Below are 25,961 nucleotides of genomic sequence, written 5' to 3'. Positions count from 1 at the left end.
ATTTTTATTTATTTTTAATTTTTTAAAAAAGATTTTGTTTATTTATTTGACAGAGAGAGAGAGATCACAAGCAGGCAGAGAGGCAGGCAGAGAGAAAGGGGGAGGCAGACTCCCGGCTGAGCAAAGAGCCTGATGTGGGGCTTGATCCCAGGACCTTGAGATCATCACCTGAGCCGAAGGCAGAGGCTTAACCCACTGAGCCACCCAGGTTTTTACATTTTTAAAGGATTGTTTTTAAAAAAAAAAAAAGAGAGAGAAAGAGAAAGAGAATGTGACTGAGACTATATATGACCTGTAAAACTTATCAGTTAGCCCTTTATATGAAAATTTGCCTGTTTCCTAAATTAGAAAACTATAGCAACAGTCCTGTTAAAAGAGCATTATGGCTTGGACCAGCGTTGCAGCAATGGAGAGGGTGAGTAGTAGTCAGGTTTAAGATATATTTTGAGATTAGAGTCAACAGAATTCACAGAAGAAGTGAATGAAAAGTAGAAGAGAAAGGTTACGGATTACTCCAAGGTTTTTAGTCTGAGCAACTAGAAGAGTGGAACTTCCACTTACTAGATGAGGAGGACCATAGGCTAAACAGGCTGGAATGGGCACACAAAGAGTTGAGTTTTAGACATGTTAAATTTGCGATGATTTATTCTATAAGATATTCAAGGAGAGATGAATTACAGAGGTCCAAGCTAGACACATAAATTTAGAAGCCAACCACTTGTATTTAACTTGTATTTAAATGATTAAATCATCAAGGGATTGAGTTCAGATGATAAAGATAAATGGTCTGGGCCCTCTGAGCCTGCAGCACTGCATTGTGTAGTGGTTAGGGATTAGCAAAAGCAGAAGGGGAATGGGGTAAGGTAGGAGGAAAAAGCAAGAGAGTACATAATAAGAGAATACATCTTATCTTCCTGCCATTGTTTCAAGAAGGAAGACGTGATCAGCTGCGTTAAAACCTACTGAAAAATTACAAATCAAGACCATTGGATTCAACAAGTGAAATCTTGGCGGAATGATAGGGACAAAAGCCTATAGTTAGGCTTTCTATAGTTAGAGAGTCAAAGTGAGGAAGCAGACAGAATACAGTCCCCTCATCTGAGATGTTTTATTATAAAGGAGAACAATAAAATGAGGCAATGGATGGAGGTGGACATAGAGGTCAAGGAGTTTTGTAAAGATGGGCTATACTGCAACATGCTTTGCATGCTGGAGGAAATAATCCAATAGAGAAAGACTGATGATTCCCAAAAATGTAGGGAAGCCATGTCCTCAAATACATAAGTTTATGGCATCTACATGCAGGGATTACCCTCAGCTAGTGTACTACTTTTCCAGTAAGGGAAAAAATATTATTTTAATTAAAAAGCAAGCAAGCAAGCAAGCAAACTTTTTGTACAACTCCTTTTGAAAGTACAACTAAAGTACTTCCCCCCAAATAAAATATCCAACATCTTTAAAAACATATTTTTAGGGGTGCCTGGGAGGCTCAGTCGGTTAAGCATCTGCCTTTGGCTCAGGTCATGATCTCAGGCTCCTGGGATCAAGCCTGTCTGGCTCCCTGCTCAGTAGGGAGTCTGCTTCTCCCTCTCCCCTTAGGCCTCCCCACTACGTGCTCTCTCTCTCAAATAAATAAAAGAAAAAAAACCCCAACAACTTATTTTTTAATTCACTTATTATGTTATGCTGTTTTTCAGAGATTTTAAATTATGCTCCTTTCATCAGTGGCTAATTTTATCAGTACGAAAGAGTCACTTACCATACTGTTATTGAGATTCTTGTCGACTTTGCAAAATGTGTGTGGTGGGCTTTCTCCTTTACTGGGTACAATAATACATATGTCTGTGACAGCCAATGTATTCTGAGTCATGTTTTCAGAGGCTCTTCGGAAAGTGATATAAATTTTTTGTGATGAGGTACTGCCACTAATATTTGCAGGGCGTCCATAGGGAGTAGTCTGAATAATTTCACATCCCTGTTTCAATCTTTCTTTCCAGTCATACAAAACCCTAAAAGAAAAATACATAAATAACTACATAAATGCAAAACATCTTCAAATAGGATAGGTAATATTATCAGGTATCATAAGCCAACCCTTAAGTGTAGCAGATATTCCAATCTTACTGCAAGTTCGAATTGCACAGTACCATTTAAAAGAACAGGATAGTGGTTTCCCCACCAAAATTAAAATAATGTAAGGAAAACTCAGTTTATCTTTTGTGTTTGTTGGCATAAATCACATAATGGCAACAACTGCAGAGGCAACTGCTTTAGCACTCCATTTAATAGATTTACTTATTTTTGTCTCTAAAACCAAGCATCTTATTTTGAAAAAGCAACTTTATATATATATATATATTTTTTTTTTAAAGATTTTATTTATTTATTTGACAGACAGAGATCACAAGTAGGCAGAGAGGCAGGCAGAGAGAGAGGGGGGAAGGGAAGCAGGCTCTCCCTGCCGAGCAGAGAGCCCGACGCGGGGCTCGATTCCAGGACCCCGAGATCATGACCTGAGCCGAAGGCAGAGGCTTTAACCCACTGAGCCACCCAGGTGCCCCCAACTTTATATTTTAACCAAAGTTAAAATTTTACAAAAGTCTCCTTGCCAAATAGTATAGAACCTGCCTGCACACTTTTACTTCTTACACTCCCTCAAATTTAAGAGACAGCTCTAGGTTTTTCAAAAGAGAAAATAACCTCAACCCATCTTTAATGAAAGATGGGTGAAAGACATAGGCTTTTTCTTCTTTTTCTTTACTGTGGAAAAATGATAGGCTTTCATTAATGGTCAGGCCAGCCACCCATTCCTTACATCTTCTAAAAGGTACTTGGGGATACAAGGAAAATGTCTTACTGGAATAATATTAGTCTATTCCCTCAGAGAATTCACTGATTTGTATTTTACTGCTACCTCCCTGACATGAGCCAAAAAATAAAAATAAAAAAAATAAAAAAATAAAGCTCTACTATATTAAGTGTGTTTCTGCATTTGCTATAAAAATTGTTATATAACAGGGGCACCTGGGTGGCTCAGTGGGTTAAGCCTCTGCCTTCAGCTCAGGTCATGATCTCAGGGTCCTGGGATTGAGCCCCGCATCGGGCTCTCTGCTCAGCAGGGAGCCTGCTTCCTCCTCCCCCTCTGCCTGCCTCTCTGCCTACTTGTGATGTCTCTCTCTCTCTGTCAAATAAATTAAAAAAAAAAAAAGTTAAAAAAAATTGTTATAACAGGCAATATCCTCAACATCAGTCAGTATTTCCTTTTATAGAATCTCATTATCCAAATAAAATTAAGTGCCAAAAATTGGTCAAAATATTTCTTTCTAATATTATTTTTAATTTCCCTTTTTGTCATGGCTGTCAGCAAACAAATTTTTCTTTCAACTTTTATTTTGAAAATTTAGAGCTAAATTTGATGCTTAATCATAGCAACTATGTTTATCCTAATGTTAGCTTAAATGCTGATTCCTCCTTCTCTTTTTGATCTTGCTTTTCTGGTTTTTTTTAATCTTTAAAAAAGGGCATTGTAGGGGCACCTGGGTGGCTCAGTGGGTTAAGCCTCTGCCTTCGGCTCAGGTCATGATCCCAGGGTCCTGGGATCGAGCCCCGCATGGGGCTCTGCTGGGAGCCTGCTTCCTCCTCTGTCTCTCTCTGCCTGCCTCTCTGCCTACTTGTGATTTCTGTCTGTCAAATAAATAAAATCTTAAAAAAAAAAAAAGGCATTGTAACAGAGAAAAGTCAGACACATCTCAATTCAAATTTCTACTACCTATTACTAGCTGTATTCTCTTAGGCAAATATTTAATCTCTCTGAGCCTTGTACTACTCAGCTATAACATTTAAAAATCTAGGGGTGCGTGGGTTGTTCAGTCAGTTAAGCATATTCCTTCCACTCTGGTCATTATCCCAGGGTCCTGGGATCAAGTCCCTCATCAGGCTCCCTACTCAGCAGGGAGTCTGCTTCTCCCTCTCCCTCTGCCACTCCCCCTGCTTGGGCTCTCTTGTGTGTGCTCTCTCTCTCTCTCTCTCTCTCTGTCAAATAAATAAATAAAATCTTAAAATTAAAAAAAAAATTTAACCCATAGGTCTTAAGAGAATTAGATGAGAGTATAAGTAAGTCCTCTAAAATAATGCCTGGAAAACAGATGCTCAATTGAAAACAAGAAAACAAAAATACAACACAAAACAACATACCACCATTTACTACCTTGAATTTCTTAAAGATAGGGAATATAAATATATCTGAAACATAAGATACTTGTTTTCTTTAATCGGGTATTATGCTATTATATACACATTACTTATGTTATTATTTTTTATTTTTATATTGTTTGGAACTTTTCTTGTCTAACTAAGCTAAGCTTTTCAAAGGCTCTTAAAAATGTTGCCCTAGCCTCCACAATGACAAACAAGGGGAATATTTATAAGAGTGGTTAATTTACTCATTCTAGTTTAAGCTCTTTGCTATTGGAGAATCCTTCCCATACTTGGAAAATTCCTCATCTCTAAATTAGGAAACTCCAACACCCTAACAAGAATCTGCAACATTCCCTTCATTTCATCCACGATCTATAATTCTGAGGATGATCAAGTGGTCATAGGAGCAAATTACCTGGTCTTCTGAAAAGAAGATCTGTAACAGACTCTTACTATAGAGAATAAACTGAGGGTTGCTGGAGGGGAGGTGCGCAGGGGATGGGCTAGATGGATGATGGGTATTAAGGAGGGCACTTAAGAATGAATCATTAAATTCTACTCCTGAAACCAATATTACACTATAGTCAACTAACTAGAATTTAAATAAAAATTTGAGGAGTGCCTGGGGGGCTTGGTCTGTTAAGCATCAGACTCTTGACTTTGGCTCAGGTCATGATCTCAGGGTCCTGGGTTCAAGCCCCATGTCAGGTTCCCCACTCAGGAGGGAGTCTGCTTGTCTCCTTCTCTCTTTGCTTTCTTTCTCTGTGTCTCTCTCTTTCAAATAAATAAGTAAATCTTAAATAAATAAATAAATACTTGAAACAAATAAAAGATCTAAAAGCTAGCTTACTTTCCCAAGCCATTTACTAAATACAGAAGCTTTACAAGAAGCAATATAGTAGGGTCCCTGGGTAGCTCAGTCAGTTAAGAATCTGTCTTTGGCTCAGGTCATGATCCCAGGGTCCTGGGATTGAGTCACACACTGGGCTCCCTGCTCAGCTGAGAGTCTGCTTCTCTCTCTGCCTGTCACTCCCCCTGCTTATCCTCTCTCTTTTTCTCTCTCTTTGACAAATAAATTAAAAATATTAGAAAAAAAGAGGCAATATAATAGCTGTTCTGAAACCAACTTTAAATTACAATTCCTTCATGAATTAAGAGAATAAAAATTGATTTTTGATAAAACTTTTTGACACCAAACATTAGATGATAGAAATTTTAAAGTAGAAGAAATTTCAGGAACTTTTCCAATTCATTCTATGTCCCTTCAGGCATTAGTAAACATGACTGTACACTTTCAGACTTAATATAATAGGGGATGGAAATTTTAAGGTCCCTTCTGGGAACATAAATAGGGATATTGATATCTTCTTTATTTTTAACTCAAATATTGCTCAAGTACATGCTCTTTTGCAATTGAGCAATGAAAACAAGAAGGCTAATTTTTATTTCTTATAAACTATTTTGAAGACAGTATTAGAGCTACTTGTAGCTTTCCTTTGGTCTTTTTCTTTCAGTTTTTCAGTGGGAACTTATTTCACGATCTTTGAAATTTTGTTCCTCTTTTGTTCCATATATATGGATATATCTATATCATATATATATTTACATTTATGTATTCTCCTTTTGCATATATAATATATATTATATATGATATCAATTTCTGCAAAGATTGGGGTTCTTTTTATTTCTTTTTATTTATTTTTTTTTCTTAAAGATTTTATTTATTTATTTGACAGACAGATCACAAGCAGGCAGAGAGGCAGGCAGAGAGAGAGAGGAGGAAGCAGGCTCCACGCTGAGCAGAGAGCCCGATGTGGGGCTCGATCCCAGGACCCTGAGATCATGACCTGAGCCAAAGGCAGAGGCTTTACCCCACTGAGCCACCCAAGCGCCCCGGGGTTCTTTTTAAAAGATGAATATACATTACATATATATGTAAGAGAAATATATGAATGTAAGGATACATATATGTAAAGGAGAAATACATCAACATAAAGATAAACACATATCCATATACATATTCATCTTTTAAAAAGAACCCTGATCTTTGCAAAGATTGATAAGCTGAGTACTCAAAATCTATAAAGAACTTATCAAACTCAACACCCAAAAAAATAAATAGTCCAGTCAAGAAATGGGCAGAAGACATGAATGGACACTTTTGCAAAGAAGACCTCCAGATGGCCAACAGACACATGAAATGATGTTCAATATCACTCAGAATCAGGGAAATACAAATCAAAACTACAGTGAGATACCACCTCACACCAGTCAGAATGGCTAAAATAAACAAGTCAGGAAACAATAGATATTGGTGAGGTTATGGAGAAAGGGAAACCCTCTTACACTGCTTGTAGGAATGCAAGCTGGTACAGCCACTCTGGAAAATGGTACGGAGGTTCCTCAAAAAGTTAAAAATAGTACTACCCTATGACCCAGCAACTGCACTACTACTAGGTATCTACCCAAAGGATACAAACATAGTGGTCCGAAGGGGTACCTGCACCCCCATGTTTATAGCAGCAATGTCCACAATAGCTAAAATATGGAAAGAGCCCAGATGTACGCTGACAGCTGAAGGATAAAGAAGATGTGACACACACACACACACACACACACACACACACACACATACACAATGGAATATCACTCATCCATTGAAAAAAAAGAAATCTTACCATTTTCAATGAGGTGGATAGAACTAGAGGGTATTATGCTAAGAGAAATAAGTAAATCAGAGAACAATTATCATATGATTTCACTCATGTAGAATTAAACAAAACAAAGCATCACAGGGGAAGGGAGGGAAAAATTTAAAAGATGAAATCAGGGAGGGAGACAAACCATAAGACACTCTGAACTATAGCTATGAAACAAATTGAGAGTTGCTGGAGGAGAGGTGGGTGGGAGAATGGGGTATGGGGTAACTGGGTGATGGACATTAAGGAGGACATTGGATTTAATGAGCACTGGGTGTGACCAGCAACTGATGAATCACTAAACTCTACTTCTGAATCCAACAATATATGTTAATTAATTGAATTTAAATTACAAAAAAAATCTGATAGGCAATAAAAAAAATTGACGAGCTGATCCTAAAAATCATACGGAAATTCAAGGACCAGACAGAATAGCCAATCTTAAAAAAGAACAAAGTTCGAAGACTTACACTTCCAATGTAAAAACTTACTACAGAGCTATAACAATCAAAACTGTGTAGTACTGGCACAAAGATAAGACATGTAGACAAATAAAATAGACTTGAGAGTCCAGAAATAAAACCATACATCCATGACCTATTAATTTTTGAAAATGGGAAAAGAATATTCTCAACAGTTGGTGGTAGGACAACTGGATATCAACAAGCAAAATAGTGATGTTGGACCCCTTTCTCAACCATATACAAAAATGAACTCAAAAAGATCAAAGACCTAAATATAAAGGCTGAATCTATAAAACTCTTAGACAAAAACTTAGGTCTAAATCCCCATGACCTTGGATTAGTAAAAGCCTTCTTAGATACGATGCCAAAAAACAAGCAACAAAAGAAAAAATAGATCAGACTGCATCAAAATTAAAAACTTTTTAGCTTTGAAGGATGCCATAAAGAAAGAAAAAAGATAACCCACAGAATGGGAGAAAACATTTATAAATCGTATATCTAAAAAGGGACTTGCATCTAGAATATGTAAAGACTATTAAAGTTCAATAATAAGACAAGCCAATTAAAAAATGGGTAAAGGATTCTGAATAGACATTTCTCAAAAGATTTTCAGGTGGCCAACAAGTACATGAAAAGATGTTCAACATCATTAACCATCAAGCGAATGCAAAAAGACCAAAATGAGATACCACTAGGGAAGCTATAATCAAAATGACAATACAAAATGTTGGCTAGGATATAGAGAAATTGAAACCTTCATACACTGCCAGCGGGAACGCAAAGTAGTGTGGCTACTTTGGAAGACAGTCTGGCAGTTCCTCAAAAGATTAAACACAGAGTTATCATAACACCCAGCAATTACACTCCTAAATATATATGGAAGAGAAATGAAAACATACATCCATACAAAAATTTATACATGATTATTTCCAGCAGCATTATTTATAATGGCCAAAAAGTGGAAACAACCTCCATGTCTACCAAACTGATGAACAGATAAGTAAATTGTGAAAATAAATAAATAAATAAATAAAGGTACATCCATAAAATGGAATATTATTCAGCCATGTAAAGGAATAAAGTACTGACACATACTACAACATGAATAGACCCGGAAAACATAATGCTGAGTGAAAAAAGCCAGGCACAAAAAGTATTCTTTTTTTACTCTAGAGTATCATTCTATTCATGTAAAATGTCCTGAATAGGCAAATTCATAGAGACAGAAAGTAGAATAAGCACTGCCTAGAGCTGAGGGGATTAGGAAGAACTGGACAGCAACTAAAATGAGTATGAGGTTTCTTTCCAGCCTAATAAAAATGTTCTAAAATTTATTGTGGTGATGGCTACACAACTCTACAAAGACACTAAAAACCACAGAATTGTACACTTAAATAGGTAAACTACATGGTATGCAAAATCTATCTCAATAAAGCTGGTATAGAAAAAAAGAGCCCTAAGTTTAATATAGTATCCGAAGTAAAGCACTAATTTACCCAAAGATCCTTGTTTGATGCATAATAGCCTTAAGCATTTATCTACAATGATCATATGACTGATGCTCAAAAGTCATCCTTTTCTAGCACTTTTAAAATTATTAAAAATATTGTGGTCAGGATAATACCCTAGTTTTCTGGTACTTTGCTGTAGAAGTTTTCAAAGTCTCTCCCTTTAACAAAAAGAAACTCTGACAAGAAGAAAGTGCTGGAAACAAAGGGATAATCAAATGGTATAAGGAACACAGAAAGAGAACCCAGGATTCTAAATATGTGTCTATTTTTCTAAAGCTGCCATGTATTTATTAATAAACAAATTGAACAGTGAACTTCAAAATCTACAAGGCATATTATTTTGATCAATAGCAACAATTAAAAGAAAAAACAACTTACCCTAGATCTGTAAGTGGAGGCTTATCTCTTCCTCTTCTGTAGCAAAGGTAAATCTGTGGCCCCACAAGACTTCCATTATTGAGATCAGCTGACAATCCAGTTGGGGTAACATCAATACATATATAATCCCGTGGCACTTCCTCCCCAAGAGATTTAATAATCACTGAAACATCTGTGATAGGTTCTTTTGGTTTAGCTACTTTATGACAGGCATCATTGAACTGAATTTCTTCTTCAAGAGGCTTTGAAACATCAGTTAATCCTGCTACAACAAAGTAGTCAGCAACACGAGGCCCCTTATCTTCAATCATCTTCCATTACAGAAGGTTACATCTAAAAGGAAAGTGAAAGACTTAGTAGTCTCTTCTAATAAGTCAAATAAATAGAAGTACTTTGTGCATAAATAAGAATGAAAAACTACAGAAAGAATACTACTTCTTTGATAAACAGCACTATTATACATTTCATTTCATTCAATATGTAAAATGTATGTTTTTTTTAAAAATGGGAATATATTTAGCATCATTTTCTGAATATGAAAGTAATGCATGAATTTCCATTTTTTACAACATGGAAGCCTGGATTACCTAAGTAGATGACAAAAACAACAAAACACATCCTTGTAAATGCACAGACTAACCTGTAAAAATGAAATCCCCAGGGCCCCAAAACACCGAGGAAACCAAAGACCAGAGTGCAGTATAAGCTGATAATGGGTTGGGGAAATTTGCTGATCTGTTTAGTACTCAAGGGGTTTGTGTTTTAAAAGGCATTATAGAGACAGGAGACAAGGCTTTGGGACCACATAAGATAGGGAATTAGAACTGAGACATCTGTATAAAACCAAAAGCCTCAAAGGCCTATATCCCTAGTTAAAGAGTGGATTTTAAAAATCCATCCACTGGTACAGGGAGATAATAGATTGCCTCAATCTGGGCCCAGCTTTGCGGGGAGTGGGGGCTGGTAAAAAGTCTCCTCTGTGAATGTATAACAACAGGCCTACACAGACTTGGATATGATGTTTGACCGTAAGCCATCTGCATAGTCCCAAGAAGCTCCAAACAGATATAAACAATAACTGTTCCCAAGCTAGTGATACCCTGGGGGAAGCAAATACAGAACAGTTCTAGAAGGGAATACCCTCAACCCAGGTTCTCCACAGATAAAGCCCAGCTAAAGAGGACCTCCTACTCCAAAACTACAAAAACATCCAAAGAAAAACCCACCATGAGTGAGTCTCAGCAGATAAAACAGAGGAACTTCAAATAACAAAAGTGGGGCAGAGATTAGAACAGTAATGCATGCTTATAATAAATTCAAAGAAAAAATAAATAAAGTAGAATCCCATTATGTATTCGCAAACACTTTCATAGCAAAATTTCCTTCAGGTGTCTTTTCAACTTCATTTGTTTAATGAGGAGAATACACCTTCTACAGTACAGTCCTTGTGTAACAGTTACGGGAAAAAAGTTTAATATCAAACAGATACTTTCCAACATGTGTCATGCTAAATTTAGTTCCAATAAATGCAAAAAAGGATAAATAAAATAAAAAAAAATAAAAAAAATGTATATATATATACATACACACACACTATATGCCTCTTTCGTATATTTATATTTCGTATTTTTTCGTATATTTCGAAATGTATATATATTTTGTATATATTTCGTATATTTATAATAAAATATATAAAAATATGAAAGCATCAGCCGTCCTTTGATAAAGGTACCTTTAACTTTGCTTACTAGCCCAGGATTTTCCAAGTCTATTTGAACAATGAACCCTATTTTCCCACTTAAAAACTAGAAAAAAACCTCTAAAGATGCTTTAGAAAATGCTAGTTCAAAGTAAATGAACTTTGTAGACTATAAAGTAACTGAGGGCAAACAAATTTTTATGGAGTATACTTGTTTGTAATATAACTGTCACCATTTTCATCATAATCCCAAAACTTATTGAATTTTCTTTATTGCTAATGTAATAAATTTTCTAACATAATGAGGTTTCAGAATTCATGCCACATTTTGCAGAATCTGTATCCACTGCTTAAATATACTCTAAATATTCCCACTGTTTGCTTAGAAAACACACCTAAAGAAGGATCAAATGTTTCTACTTCTTTTATTTATGTGTATATGACTCCAATTAGCAACTCCCTTACATATAAGATTTCTGCACAAAATAAAGGGCTTAAACTTTTCAGAAATAGCCCCTAGCCTGACAGTAAAGAGAAAGTAATAAGCTGTCTCCTGAGAAGACTGTTAAACAGTCGTCACTCTCAGCTGACTACATGTAACAGGTGTTTCACAAAAAAACAAGTAGTTTTACCCTGATGATCATCTATCCATTTCTAAAATGTAGGAGGACGAAAGCACCTTTTTTATTTAAAAATTTTTAAATTTTGTTTTGTTTTGTTCAAAAGTACCTTTTTTAAAAGTACTTTTGTATTTAACCTTTTTCTTCATTTCATTACATAGACTTTGAAAATATATCTTAATGGCTCCATAGTATTTTATTTTATGGACATAACATTATTGATCTATTTCTTTATTGTTGATTTTACTTCTACTAATTTTGTTAATATTTTTAAATGCCATGATGAATAATCTTGAACATAAACCTATGGCTACAAATCCCATTATTTCTTCAGAAAAAATTTATTAAAGTAGAATTGGCAGGTCATTAACCAAGGCTCCATATGTGTTTATTTGCTTTTATGTGTGCATGAATTTGAAGCTATAAGCTCTTGATTGATAAAAATCTTAAAAATACCTTGGTAAAACACTGTCATTATAATAAAGACATTTAAATATTCTCATTTTTCCTAGATTCTAACTTCATGTTATTTAAGTTTATTTATTTCTTTATTAAGTAATAATTACTTAAATAATTACACCCAGCGTGGGGCTTGAACTCACAACTCTCAGATCAAGAGTCTCATACTCTTCCAACTGAGCCAGCCAAGTGCCCCTCTAACTTCATGTTATTTAAACTATAGCATATTGTCACTATTGCATACTATGAAGTTTTACATATTGCTATGCAGAAAGAAGGGAGAGAATGAGAACAGTACTATCACGAAAACATATATATATTTAATACGTTCTTTTGAAAGCTACTACCTTAGCCTTTGGAAATAAACAGCTATTATACTAATAAGCAGATATTTGGGAGGAATTTGTATGTAAAATTCATTTTGTTACATCTTCCTGATTGACAAAGTTTAATGACTTGATATCATTCACTACTGACTACGGTATGTAACTACTAAAGGAGAAAAAATTACTGTTCATCAATACATATAGGAAAATAATTTTAAAGTGGTGATAAAATCTTCTTACAGTTTATTGACAAGAAAATAAATTATATATCACTCCAGTTCTCTCACCTTGATGTTTTCCATTTATTCATTTGAGGGCAGAGAGTGGTTAGGAAGGTAAACAAGATGTCTTAAGGCACTGCTGACCAAGTATGTAATGCCAAGAACACAGCTGGCAACGTTCCAGGTGACTTCTTATAAGATCTAAATGCCCTTTAATCCATTCAGAAAATACTGAAAATACACCTCTACTTTTTATTTTAATTCAACTGTTTTTAAAATAAGTTTGAGTTTTAGAAGAACATCTTTAGATATTAGATGTTAAATATCATACTATCTAAATATTATGGATATTAGATATTTAGATAATATTTACATATTAGAAGAATATCTTTAGGGGAAAGATATCATTAAAATTTATAAGGCAAAGAAAATACTGAAAATCTTTTATATAGAAATGAACAACAGTATTTTCTAACAATTCCATTTAGCCAAGAGACTTACACTGGGGTATGAAAATTACAACCCTCGTGAAAAATACTACATATACATTAAGATAAAATGCCTTACATTGGCAAGAACTACCAACAATTCCTTGGAAAGAGCATTTGAGGAAAGCATTCCTCGTCGCACACAAAACTTGGACTTTTAGTGTAGTACATGAGAGCAAAAACCCCTAAACAATTAGGAGGTACATAGGTAAATTTCTTTTCTTTTTTTTTTTTTTTGATGTAAGTTTCTTTGAATTCATTTAAACTGGGGGCTATACAAAAGAAGCAATCGATCCAACAGTTCTGTAAATAATCACAGTAATATAAAACTCCCACACAAGTTTATACAAGCTGGTGTTAACGATAATACTACATCATTAATCACTGTTTTTTAATTCTTCTTTGTTCAACATGATGTAGATAACTTAAGGAGTTACCTTATAAAATATTGATAGGCATCTTCTTAAAATTTCAGATACCTGCTTATCTAGTATTTCACTTCAAAGTACATCTATTTTTCTTTGAGAATAGAAAAACAAGAACAAGCTCTGTAGTTCTAAAAGGTTTATGAGAACAAAATTAATAAATTGTTGTAAGAAAGCTCTTACCCATTCACAAATTAATGGAGAATGGTTTGTTTTTCTCCCTTTCAATATCTACCCAATCAATTCAGATTCTTTCGTATTGCTACTATCACTCCAGTAGGTCAAAGTCCTTAAGTATTTGCTACGTAGGCTAACTCTAAGAATAAGAAAAGAGTGGAAAGGTAACATTTTAAAGATATATGAAAAACAAAAAATCTGAGCATAGGGGTTTTGCAAAAATCTTTCAAATAGAGAATGACAAACAGTCAAAAACTCAAGACCTATATGTAAAAATCATCGATAACACAATGGACTTGTTCGAATATCCCTCACTCCAGTTCACTTAAATAAATAGGCCAGAAGAAATTTTCTTTCTTTCTTTAAGAGTGCCATATTACTTTATTTTTTAAAAATTTTAAATTATTTTTATTAACATATAATGCATTATATGCCCTAGGAGTAAAGGTCTGTGAATCGTCAGGCTTACACATTTCACAGCACTCACCATAGCACATACCCTCCCAATGTCCATAACCCAAACACCCTCTCCCTATCTCCCACCCCCCAGCAACCCTCAGTTTGTTTTGTGAGATTGAGTCTCTTATGGTTTGTCTCCCTCTCAATCCCACCTTGTTTCATTTTTTCCTTCCCTATCCCCTCAAGCCCCCGCCCTGCCTTTCAAATTCCTCATATCAGAATTTTTTTTAAAAGTTATCCCACAGTTAAGAATGTAATCTAGCCATCCTTTCTTACATTACTAAAACTAAACCAGAGACTCTCATTTCCATCTTTTCTAAACTTCATCTCTAATTTTTTTTCCAACCAAGATAACCCATCCTGCCCTACAAATTTAGTTTTGTTTTCTTCCTCTTTGACAAAACAATATTTTCTTTTTCTGGTCAATACATATTCATCACTTTTGTTTTAAAACTTGAGTTTATTTGGATTTTCATTTAAACTTTGTGAATTGTACAAAATAACAGAAAGGAAAAGATATTCAACTATTCTATTCCCAATAATAAATGGGCTTTCTATTTAACAATGTCTAGTCTTCTTTGAGAGAAGAAAACATCCTACTAGTCCTCATGAACAATATAAGATAGAATATACATATTTGTATATTTCTTTAGTAAGCATTTTCCCAAACTGCTATAATCTTCATAATTACACTAAGTGGCTACATAATATTATATCAAATAGAACTATACACTATAACCACTACCCCATTTTTCCATTCCCAGCTAGTATCCTAAGTATGGTAGGTAGGTGCTTAAAATAATATTTGTTAAATGAATTAATAGTTCACTTTATAACCCTCAAGTGTAGTATCTTTTTTCTGTGATTCAGAATCAATTTTCTGAACCTCAATTACCTGTCTCAACTTAACTACCTGTCTGTAGTTATTGAATGTAGAGCAGCAGCCAGAGATAACCTAGATGCTTTGAGTCTAGTAACTAATAACCAAAACCATCACAGCCTTAGGCAAAATTAGAAATTTATTGAGTGATTCATTCATTCAATGCATTTTTCATAAATACTTACTAAGATCTGACACTATTCTAGGAGCTGGTGATAGACAATATTGATGAAAGCCATAGTCGTTGCCTTCAAAGAGGTTTCCTGTCCAGTTCTACTTTCCCACATCTCTGTCTATACTTTTATTCCACCTCAAGCTCTCTCTTCTCCTATCTCCCTTCCAGGTTCCAAGTACTGGCCTTCAGCCTGCCTAGTTTCCCTACCATTGTCCCCACAAAAGCCCCATGCATAGATGTGACTCCCACTTTATTGTCCCTTTCTCCCATCTCCTTGAAAATTGGCACTCCTTCAGGATCAGCACTGTATGGAAATCTTAAAAGAAATCTTATTTGTATATCATACTTAAGAGTAGGGTGACATCCTTGTAAAAAGGTTCAACCCAACCAAGGCAAACGTGACTTTAAAAAACAAGCTTAATTAACCCAAATTAATGGACTATGTGAGGCAAATTTCATGAGCAGGAGTGGGGGGGTGTGGGGAGGGTGGGAGCTTACTTGTCTCCTAGTCTATCTAATTTGGAGCCACATCCTCTCCCAGTATCTATTTCCAAGCAAAAAATCAATACAAAAACTCAAAACTATGTAATTTGAGAGCTCCCTTTTGGATTATTACTAACCTTTGATTTATTATAAAAAGAAAAAAAGTAAAGCTGGGAATAACAGACATTTCCAGGGGAAAGGATTTTATTACTAATCCTAGTCTAATCCCTCATTATATAGCCAAAGAAACTAAAATTCAGAAGGTGGCTCACTTAAGGATGTAGCTAGTTAGTGGCAGACAAGGCAAGTCCTTTAACCAACCCAGTATTCTTTACACTTGAGGATGTTGCCTCTCTTCATGGTCAATAATAGTGACCTAGGGCACATCATAAGACATCTTTCAATAAGATATATTTTGTTACTTGTTAATCACTATGTGGTGAATATATGCCAAATTCTCTCCAGAGATTGGTAAAATAACTTTTCAGTCTAGTACAGAAAACAACTAATAGAAACAAATCAAAATGGAAAAAACTACTTACACATCACTGAAGGTCTTTCTTTGAAAATGATGCCAGATCTCAGTTTGTGAATTCTGCAAGCCTCAGAGTTTGAGAAAAACTGTACTGGAAAGAATAAAAATTGAACTTAAATTAATTCCAATGAAATATTTCCCACTAAGATGCCTGTGGATACTTAAGTTCTGTTAACAATGACAATTTTCAAAGAAAATGATTGCATATATTTTTTCCACATGCTTAAGACCCAGTAAGTCATTTTCAAACACCAGCTCTTCCTTAAACACCTTTCAGTTAAGAAGAGCTATACACTTAAGGAAAAAAAAGCAAATAATGGGGAGAATGATGGAGAGAAAATAAAATAATAAATAATGGCACAAAAGGATAAATGTGTACAAGAGAAAGGAGTATGAAAAAAATGCCTATTTCTGGGGCATGATGTATAGTATTTTCCCTTTATTACAGATTTTGTGTTTTTTCTTTAAATTTTAGGTAGTTAACATACACTACAATATTGGTTTCCGGAGTAGAATTTAGTATTCACCACTTACAATACCCAGTGCTCATCATAACAAGTGCCCTCCCTAATACCCATCATCCATCTAGCCCATCCCCCACTCATGTCCCTTCATCAAACCTCAGTTTGTTCTCTAGCATTAAGAGTCTTTTATGGCTTTTTTCCCTCTGTCTTTTCTTTTCCCCTTTACCATATTTTCATCTATCTTCTTTCTTAAATTCCACATATATGTGAGATCATATGGTGCTTGTTTTTCTCTGACTTATACCACTTAGCATAATATACTCTACCTCCATCCATTTCTTTGGAAATGGCAAGATTTCATTCATTTTGATGGCTGAGTAATATTCCATTGTATACATATACCACATCTTCTTTATCCATTTTCAGTTGATGGACATTTGGGCTCTTTCCACAATTTGGCTACTATTGATAATGTTGCTATAAACATCACAGTGCAAGTATCCCTTCGAAACTGTAGTTTTATATTCTTTGGGTAAATACCTAGTAGTGCAATTACTAGAGCATAGAGTAGTTCTATTTTTAACATTTAGAGGAACCTCCATACTGTTTTCCAGAGTGGCTATACCAGTTTGCATTCCCACCAATGGTGCAAGGAGGTTCTCCTTTCTCTGTATTCTTGATAACAATTGTTGTTTCTTGTGTTATTAATTTTAGCCATCCTAACAGGTGTCAGATGGTATCTCATTGTAGTTTTGATTTGTATTTCCCTGATGATGAGTGATATTGAGCATCTTTTTGTGTGTCTGTTAGCAATCTGGATGTTTTCTTTAGAAAAGTGTCTACTGATGTCTTCTGCCCATTTCTTAATTGGATTATTTGTTTTGGGGTGTTGAGTTTGAGAAGTTCTTTATAGATTTTGGATACTAAACCCTTTTTCAGATATGTGACTTGCAAATAACTTTTTTCATTCCATGGGCTGCCTTTTAGTTTTGTTGATTGTTTCCTTTGCCATGCAGAAGGTTTTTATCTTGATTAAGTCCCAATGGTTCATTTTTGCTTTTGTTACCCTTGCCTGTGGTGATGTGTCTAGTAAGAAACTGCTATGGCTGAGGTCAAAGAGGTTTCTCCCTGTGTTTTCCACTGGGCTATTACAGATTTTAAAATACCATTTAAATAGCATCAGTTTTATCAACTCCTTAACAAGACACAGGTGGGATATCATCAGGGAATGCAGGTCTTCTGACAAGATAACAAGCAATTTGTATTATGGAATTCAATATGCCATCACCATATTTTCTTAAAATTGAGCATTTTAGTAGGTTGTATTTATTAGTAATTTTAAACAGCAAATGAAGAGACAATGCCACTGCTTAAGTCTTAGAGTATAGTCAATCCAACTGTATTGCATCAACTTATTTTATGTTATCTTTATAATGTTGAACACATACACACACACACATCTGCATACGAGTTTCATTTAGGGTCAAAGCTTTTGCAGGAAAGCAAATTGAAACACAGTAGTCACAAGCACATCAAGAGGAAGAAACCACAGCTCTAACCAACATGGAGTATCTACTAATAAGAGGGAAGTAACAGCAAAAGACATTGGATTTACCTAAGCCAGTGATACTTGATATGGATGTTTTTGGGGGAAGTAGAAGAGAAAGGGGGAAAGGACCAAAACTGTTTGAGTCAAAATTTGATAAAATGTCTTAGAATGGAATGAAGGATAAAAAGAATGAATAAGAAATAACATAAGAACAACCTTATTGTGTTTTGAACTGCAAAAAATGGTCAGGATAGATATATGTGTTTCAAAAACTAAGACATCACTCCACTTCAGACTCACTGAAAAACTTCAGTCAGTAAATATGGAGTGGCATATATATGTTTTGAATATTTCTAAAATCTTACTGCTAGAAGACAGGAAAGAGACAGTGGGACTTATGGGATATTAAATGAACTACCGTTTGCATTATAGGACTCTCAGAAGAAGAAAGAGAAAAAGAGGCAGAAATCTTGTTTGAATAAATAATGGCAGAAAACTTCCCTAACTCGGGGCAGGAAAAAAACACTCAGATTCAGGAAACCTAACCAGTTCCAGATAAGAAAAACCCAAAGAAACCCACATCAAAACACACTGTAATTAAAATGTCAAAAGTTAGGACACCTGGGTGGCTCAGTTGGTTGAGTGACTGTCTTCAGCTCAGGTCATGATCCTGGAGTCCCAGGATCGAGTCCTGAATCAGGTTCCCTGCTCATAAGGGGATCTGCTTCTCCCTTTGACCTTCCCCCTCTCATGCTCACTCTCTTTCATTCTCTCTCTTATATAAATAAATAAATGGACTTAAAAAAATAAAATGTCAAAAGTTAAAGCTAAAGACAACATATTAAAAGCAAGAGGAAAACAACTTGTTATGTACAAAGGAATCCCCCATAAGACTATCAGTGGATTTCTCAGCACCAACTTTTCAGGCCAGAAGGCAGTGGCATGATATTCAAAGTGCTAAAAGAAAAATACTTACAACCAAGGATACTCTACCCAGAAAATTATCATTCAGAATTGAAGGACAGATAGTTTTCCAGACAAGAAAAAGCTAAAGGAGTTTATCATCACTAAACTGGCCTTATAAGAAAAGTTAAGGGAACTTCTTTCATTAGTAACAAAAACACATGAAAGAAAAAGTCTCACTGGAAAATTAAATATAAAGCAAAGGTAGTAGATCATATACTTATAAAGCTAATATGAAGGTTAAAAGACAAAAGTAATAAAAATAATTATGATTAAGATATTAATTAAAGGATACCCAAAAATGTGATATCAAAACATAAAATGTATAGAAGGAGAGTATAAATATTAAGCTTTAGAACAGGATCAAACTTAAGTTGTTATTGACTTAAAACAGACTGCTAGAGGTACAGGCTGTTATATGTAAGCCTCATGGTAACCACAAAGCAAAAACCTATAGTAAATACACAAAAAATAAGGAGAAAGGAATATAACCATTCCACTACAGAAAGTCCTCAAAGGCACCTGGGTAGCTCAGTTGGTTAAGCATCTGACTCTTGATTTTGGCTCAGGTCATGATCTCAGGATCATGAGCTCGACACTGTGTCAGGCTCCTAACTCAGTGGGGAGTCTGCCTGAGACTCTCTCCTCCCTCTGTCCCGTTCTCCCCCCCCCACCTCCCATCAGGCACTGTCTCTCTCTTTCTCTAACATAAATAAATAAATCTTTTTAAAAAGTCATCAAACCACAAAGGAAGAGAGCAAAGAAGGAAAAGAGAGAAACTATAAAAGCAGAAGGTAAGACAAAATGTCAGTAAGCACATACCTATCAATAATTACTTTAAATGTAAATGGACTAAATTCCAACACAGAGTAGCTGAATGGATTAAACAAAGACACATCTATATGCTGCCCATAAGAATACACTTTAGATGTAAAGGCACACACAAACTGAAAGTGAGGGTATGAGAACTCCTAGTGGCTCACTCAGCTGAGTGTCTGACTCTTGGTTTCAGCCCAGGTCGTGAATTCAGGGTCCTGAGATCAAGCCCTGAGCATGGAGCCTGCCTGTTCCTCTCCCTCTGCTCCTCCTTTCCCACCCCCACTCTATCTGGAATAAAGAAAATCTTTTAAAAAAGAGAGAAAGAGAGAAAGAAAAGAAAGTGAATGGATGGAAAAAGAAAGTGAAGAGATGGAGAAAAGATATTCCATGGAAATGGAAACCAAAAAAAAGCCAGAATAGCTATACTTATATTAGACAAGACAGACTTCAAAACAAAGGCGATAATGAGAGACAAAAAAGGGTGTTACATAATGATAAAGAGGATATGACATTTTTCAAAAGATTTTATTTATTTGAGAGAGAGAGAGTATGAGTGGGGTGAGGGGTAGAGAACAAGTAGACTCCTTGCTGAGTGCAGAGCCCAGTGCACGGCATGATCCCCAGGACCTGAGCCAAAATCAAGAGTCAGATGCTTAACAAACCGAGCCACCAAGGTGCCCCCAAGGATGTAACATTTGTAAATATCTATGCACCCAACACAGGAGCACCTAAATTATTTAATAGAAGCGCCTATTGTTTAATAATATTAAGGGAAAATTTAACAGATCTAAAAAGAAAAACAGACAGCAATACAATGATAGTAGGGAACCCTAATACCTCACCCAGACAAAAAATCAACAGGAAAAATCAGACTTAAATGACACATTAGATCAGAGGGACTTAATAGATATTTACAGAATTTCCATCCAAAAGCAACAAGAATACACACTCTTCTCTTTTTTTTAAATAAAGATTTTATTATTATTTTTTAATTTGACAGAGAGAAGAGTGAGAGAGCACAAGCAGGGTGAAGAACTGAGAAAGGGAAAAGCATGTTTCCCGCTGAGCAGGGAGCCAGACATGGGGCTCAGTCCTGGAACCCTTGGATCTTCAACTGAGCTAAAGGCAGATGCTTAACTGACTGAGCCACCCAGGTGCCCCAGAATACTCAATTCTCAAGTTCACATCCAACATTTTCCAAGACAGATCATAGGCTAGGCCACAAAATAAATACTAATATATTAAGAGGATTAAAATCATATCAAGTATCTTTTCCAATGTTATGAAACCAGAAATTAATTAGGAAAACTAGAAAATCTGTTTTGTTTAGTATTTTATATGCTATATATAAGTGAAATCATATTTGTTTTTCTCTGACTTCTTTAACTTAGATGCCCTCAAGGTCCATCAGTGTTGTCACAAATGGGAAGATTTTATTCCTTTTATGGGTGAGTTCCATTGTATATATGTATACACACATACACCCCCCCCACACACACACATCTTCTTTATCCATTCATCTATTTAGGGATAGTTAGGTTACTTCTATATGTTGAATACTGTAAATAATGCTATAATGAACACGTGGGTGGGTGCATATATCTTTTTGAATGGGTAGTTTTATTTTCTGTGGATAAACACTCAGAAGTGGAACTGCTAGAATGTATGGTAGTTCCATTTTTAATTTTGGGGGGAACCTCCACATTGTTTCCCACAGTGGCTGTGCCAATTTACATTCCCACCAGCAGTGCATGAGGGTTCCCTTTTCTCCACATCATTGCCAACAGATATTATTTATTGTCATTTGCTAACAGCACTTCTAACAGGTGTGAGGCAATCTCATTGTGTTTTTTTATATGCACTTCCCTAATGATTTAGTGATGTTGAGCATCTCCTCATGTACCTGTTGGCCATTTGTGTGTATTCTTTGGAAAGAAATGTCTATTCAAATCCTCAGCCCATTTTTTTTAATTGGATCACTTGGGTTTTTGTTATTGAGTTATACAAATCCTTTATGTATTTTGGATATTAACCCCTTGTCAGATATATAATTCACAAATATTTTCTCCTATTCAGTAGGTTGCCTTTTCATTTTGTTAATGGTTTCCTTTGATCTGCATATCTTTTTAGTTTGATGTAGTCCCAACTTGTTTGTTTTTGCTGTTGTTACCTTCAATTCTGGTGTCAAATTCCAAAAAATCATCACCAAGACCAATGTGTAGGAGGTCACTAAGTTTTCTTCCAGAAGTTTTATGGTTTCAGGTCTTACACATGAGTCTTTAATCTATTTTGGGTTAATTTTTGTGTGTGGTGAAAGACAGTGATCCAGTTTCATTCTTCTACATGTGGCTGTCCAGCTTGCCCATCACTGTTTATTGAAGAGACTCTCCATTCCCACTGTATATTCTTCTCTCCCTTGCCATCGATTAATTAGCTATATAAACATAGGTTTATTTCTGGGCTCTCTATTCTGTTCCATTGATCTATGGGTCTGTTTTTATGGCAGTATCATACTATTTTGATTACTCTAGCTTTGTAATATAGTTTGAAATCAGGAAGTGTGATTCCTCCAGCTTTGTCCTTCTTTCTCAAGATTGCTTTGGCTACTCATGGTCTTTTATGGTTCCACATAAATTTTAGGATTGTTCTATTTCTATGAAAAATGCCATTGGAACTTTGATACATATTGTATGGAATCTGAGATTGGTTTGGGTACTATGGACATTTTAACATTAAATTTTTCAATCCATGGAATATCTTTCCATTTATTTGTGTCTTCTTTCATCAATTTCTTTCACCAATGTCTTAACCGTTTTTAGGGTACAGGTCTTTCACCTCCTTGGTTAAATTTATTCCTAGGTATTTTATAATTTTCAATGTTATTGTAAATGGATTTTCTTAATTTCTCTGGTAGTTTGTTATTAGTGTATGGAAATACAACAGATTTGTTATACTGATTTTGTATCCAGCAGTTTTACAGAATTCATGCCCAGTATGGTATGTCAATGTACTTCCTGTAACTACATGTGATACATTATCTTTCAGCAGACTCCCATAAATTGCTATTATTTTTAGTCAAACCTTTTAGTTTCAGATAATAATATATTCTCATTCAGTTGAAAGACATAATAAAGATCTGGCATACCTACCTAGTTTCTCCCAATGACAACATCTTACAAAACTATAATACAATATCACAGTTGGAATACTGCATTGATGAATTCACATATCTTGTTTTGATTTCCCCAATTTGACTTGTATTCGTGTATGTGTGTGCATGTGTGCATGTGGGTATATTTAGTTTTATGCATTTTATCACATGTATTCATCACCAAGGTCAAGATACAGAACAATTCTATCACAAGGATTCCTCAGTTGACCTTTTATAAATATGCCCAGTTCCTTCCTGCTCCCCTCAGCCACTATCCTTAAATCCCTACGGAGTGGTTATGTTTTTACCAGAGAATGCATACAGACTGAGAAAGGAAAAAAATGTCTCCAAAAGCAATACCCCCATACAAAGTAGGTGCAGAAACAAACCAAAGAAAAAAGTGTAAATATATATGGTGTGAAAAGACTTGCCGGTCACATTTACTTAGCCATCTGGAAAATTATATTTGAACAGAATTATACAAACATATAAATGCACAGACATATGAACATAAAAAAAGTATAAGAAGGACAGAGTGGTCATCTACTAAAGTACAACAAAGACTAAACTCCTTAGTTCTAAATTTTTCTATCATGGATAAATTCTAGACTAGAATCAAGTGAACAGTGTAAAACAGTGTTACACAACAACTACAACAGGAATTCCTAGATGTTTAAGAACATAAAAAGGAATCATTTACTGTGTTCAGGGGCAACCCTGCCCCTTATTTCAGAAATTCAGTTGGAACTAAAATAGCTGGTATTCCCTTGGGAATATGGATCTAGTCTGGGAAGAACAGGAACAGACTGGAAATTATTGAGTGTTAACATACAGATACCTCTTTTTTCTCCAGAGAGACTGTAAACAATTCAAAGGCAGGAACCCTGTCCTTTATTTCTTTTGATTCCTTCATATAAATTATAGCAGTTACACATGATAGGTTTGTAAATACTTATTATTAGATGTATATATGTACACACACACACACACACACACACACACACACACCCTACATCTTATAATACTTATTATTAGATGAATAAGGTCAGCACAGAAGGGGAAAAAAAGGGAAAGTTAAGACACCACAGAATCACAGGATTTTGGAGCCAGGAACGGTCATTGGAGATTTAGTTTCAATTCTTCTCTTTATAATTGAAGAAACTGAAACATAAAATTTAAACAGCTTGCCCAAGACCAAATACATCAGTTTATGACTCACCTCTCATGGCTTTTAATTTGGAGTTCTACTACACCATAGTTCAAGAATGGAAGAGAAGAAAGCAATTCCCTGCGGAGACCTAAGCGTTAACTAGTGAACATGGGCTTTGACGGACAAAAAAGTTAATAGTTATGTGGGATAGATTAAAGTGGTTGATGAGTATGAGGCAATTAGCAGGTAAGAAAAAGAACAGATGACCAAAAATAAGAGAAAAGAGTAAATAGAAAAGGAAGAAAGATGAACAGAGAAATGGCAAGAAAAGGAGTAAAAATGATGAGGGGGGAAAGGCATAAAAGGAATTAAAGTTTAAAAGTGCAGAAATGGAGGGAGAAAAGTAGGAAATGGTTAAAAGGGATAAGGAAGGAAGCTTGGCTGGCTCGGTCGGTGGAGCACAACATTTGGTTTCGCGGTTGTGAGTTCAAGTCCCATAATGGGTATAGAGATTACTTAAAAATAAAACCTTAAAAAAGAAGGCGGTGGCGGGGGGTGGGTGAGGAAATGGTATCTGGAGAATTTTCAATGCTATTTACATTCTTTAAACATAAGGAACCTACGAGATTTGCCACTCTTACAGTGAAATTAGATTCCATACAAATTAATGATAACAACAAGTATCAACTACCAATCCTATAATGAAAATCTTTTCATATTCAGCCCTGCATATGAAATGCAAATATATGGCACATACCAGTCTAGATGAAAGGGAAGTCTGGTTTTAAATTTTGTCTCTTGCACCATCTTTTTTTACTTAATTTCCCATATGCATACCACTCCCACATCTCAAAGTTCTTACTTCCTCTTTAAATCATCATAAGCATTTGTTAGCTAGTATCTGAAATGAATTGTTGCTTCCATTGGAATCTTCCCAAAAGTTTCTCTCAAGCATACAATATCTGGTTTTTCTTCTCTCTTTCTTAGGCATATGTAAGCTATTTGAAATAGTACTCACACTGATTAAATAAAAACTTAAAAAAAGAAATAGTACTCACTGGGGTGATTAAAAATACATCTACATGAAATAAGCAATCAAAAATTCAGCTATATAATATATTAAAACATGAGATACCCTGATTTAAAATATCACTATTCTTGAAAAGTAGACAGACAAGATTTATAGTTCTGTCATTTGATTAATGTAGAACATTTTGATTTTTTAAAAGATTTATTTATTTGAGAAAGAGAGAAAGTGTGTGTGCACTAGCAGGGGGAGAGGCAGAAGGAGAGGGAGAGAGAAAATTTTCAAGCAGACTTCCCAGTGAGCATTGAGCCTAACTTGGGACTTGATTCCAGAACCCTGTGATAAACTGACTGGGCCACCCAAGCACCCCAAACACTCTTATTTCATCTTACCACCTATTTAAATATACTTTAAAAGCCTTTTTAAGGGACACCTGGGTGGCTCAGTTGGTTAAGCAGCTGCCTTCGGCTCAGGTCATGATCCCAGCGTCCTGGGATCGAGTCCCACATCGGACTCCTTGCTCCTCAGGGAGCCTGCTTCTCCCTCTGCCTGTGCCTGCCATTCTGTCTGCCTGTGCTCGCTCTCTCTCTCTGACAAGTAAATAAAATCTTTAAAAAAAAAAAAAAAAAAAGCCTTTTTAAA

The 25,961-nt window shown here is 35.3% G+C and overlaps 1 protein-coding gene across 14 annotated transcripts in view; it reads right to left on the bottom strand.

The window, feature by feature from the left end:
* Positions 1 to 25,961, bottom strand: part of DENND4A (DENN domain containing 4A) — a 139,201-nt gene that overhangs the window by 72,831 nt on the left and 40,409 nt on the right. For 5 of the 14 annotated variants that reach the window (XM_032864666.1, XM_032864674.1, XM_032864669.1 and 2 more), the window contains exons 2-4: positions 16,204 to 16,287; positions 9,250 to 9,582; positions 1,760 to 2,009 (exon numbers count right to left, since the gene is read on the bottom strand). In XM_032864666.1, the coding sequence (XP_032720557.1) occupies positions 1,760 to 2,009; positions 9,250 to 9,560 (561 nt within the window). In that variant the 5' untranslated portion in view covers positions 9,561 to 9,582; positions 16,204 to 16,287. Of the gene's footprint in view, positions 1 to 1,759; positions 2,010 to 9,249; positions 9,583 to 12,640; positions 12,826 to 13,499; positions 13,593 to 13,670; positions 13,804 to 16,203; positions 16,288 to 25,961 lie in introns of those variants that run through there. The other 9 variants (XM_032864668.1, XM_032864670.1, XM_032864671.1 and 6 more) reach the window with 5 other exon arrangements.

Source organism: Lontra canadensis, unplaced genomic scaffold (genome assembly GCF_010015895.1).
Source record: "Lontra canadensis isolate GAN:19392208 unplaced genomic scaffold, GSC_riverotter_1.0 scaffold28, whole genome shotgun sequence".
Classification (NCBI taxonomy): Eukaryota; Metazoa; Chordata; class Mammalia; order Carnivora; family Mustelidae; genus Lontra; species Lontra canadensis.
This window is presented reverse-complemented; position numbering and strand designations above follow the sequence as displayed.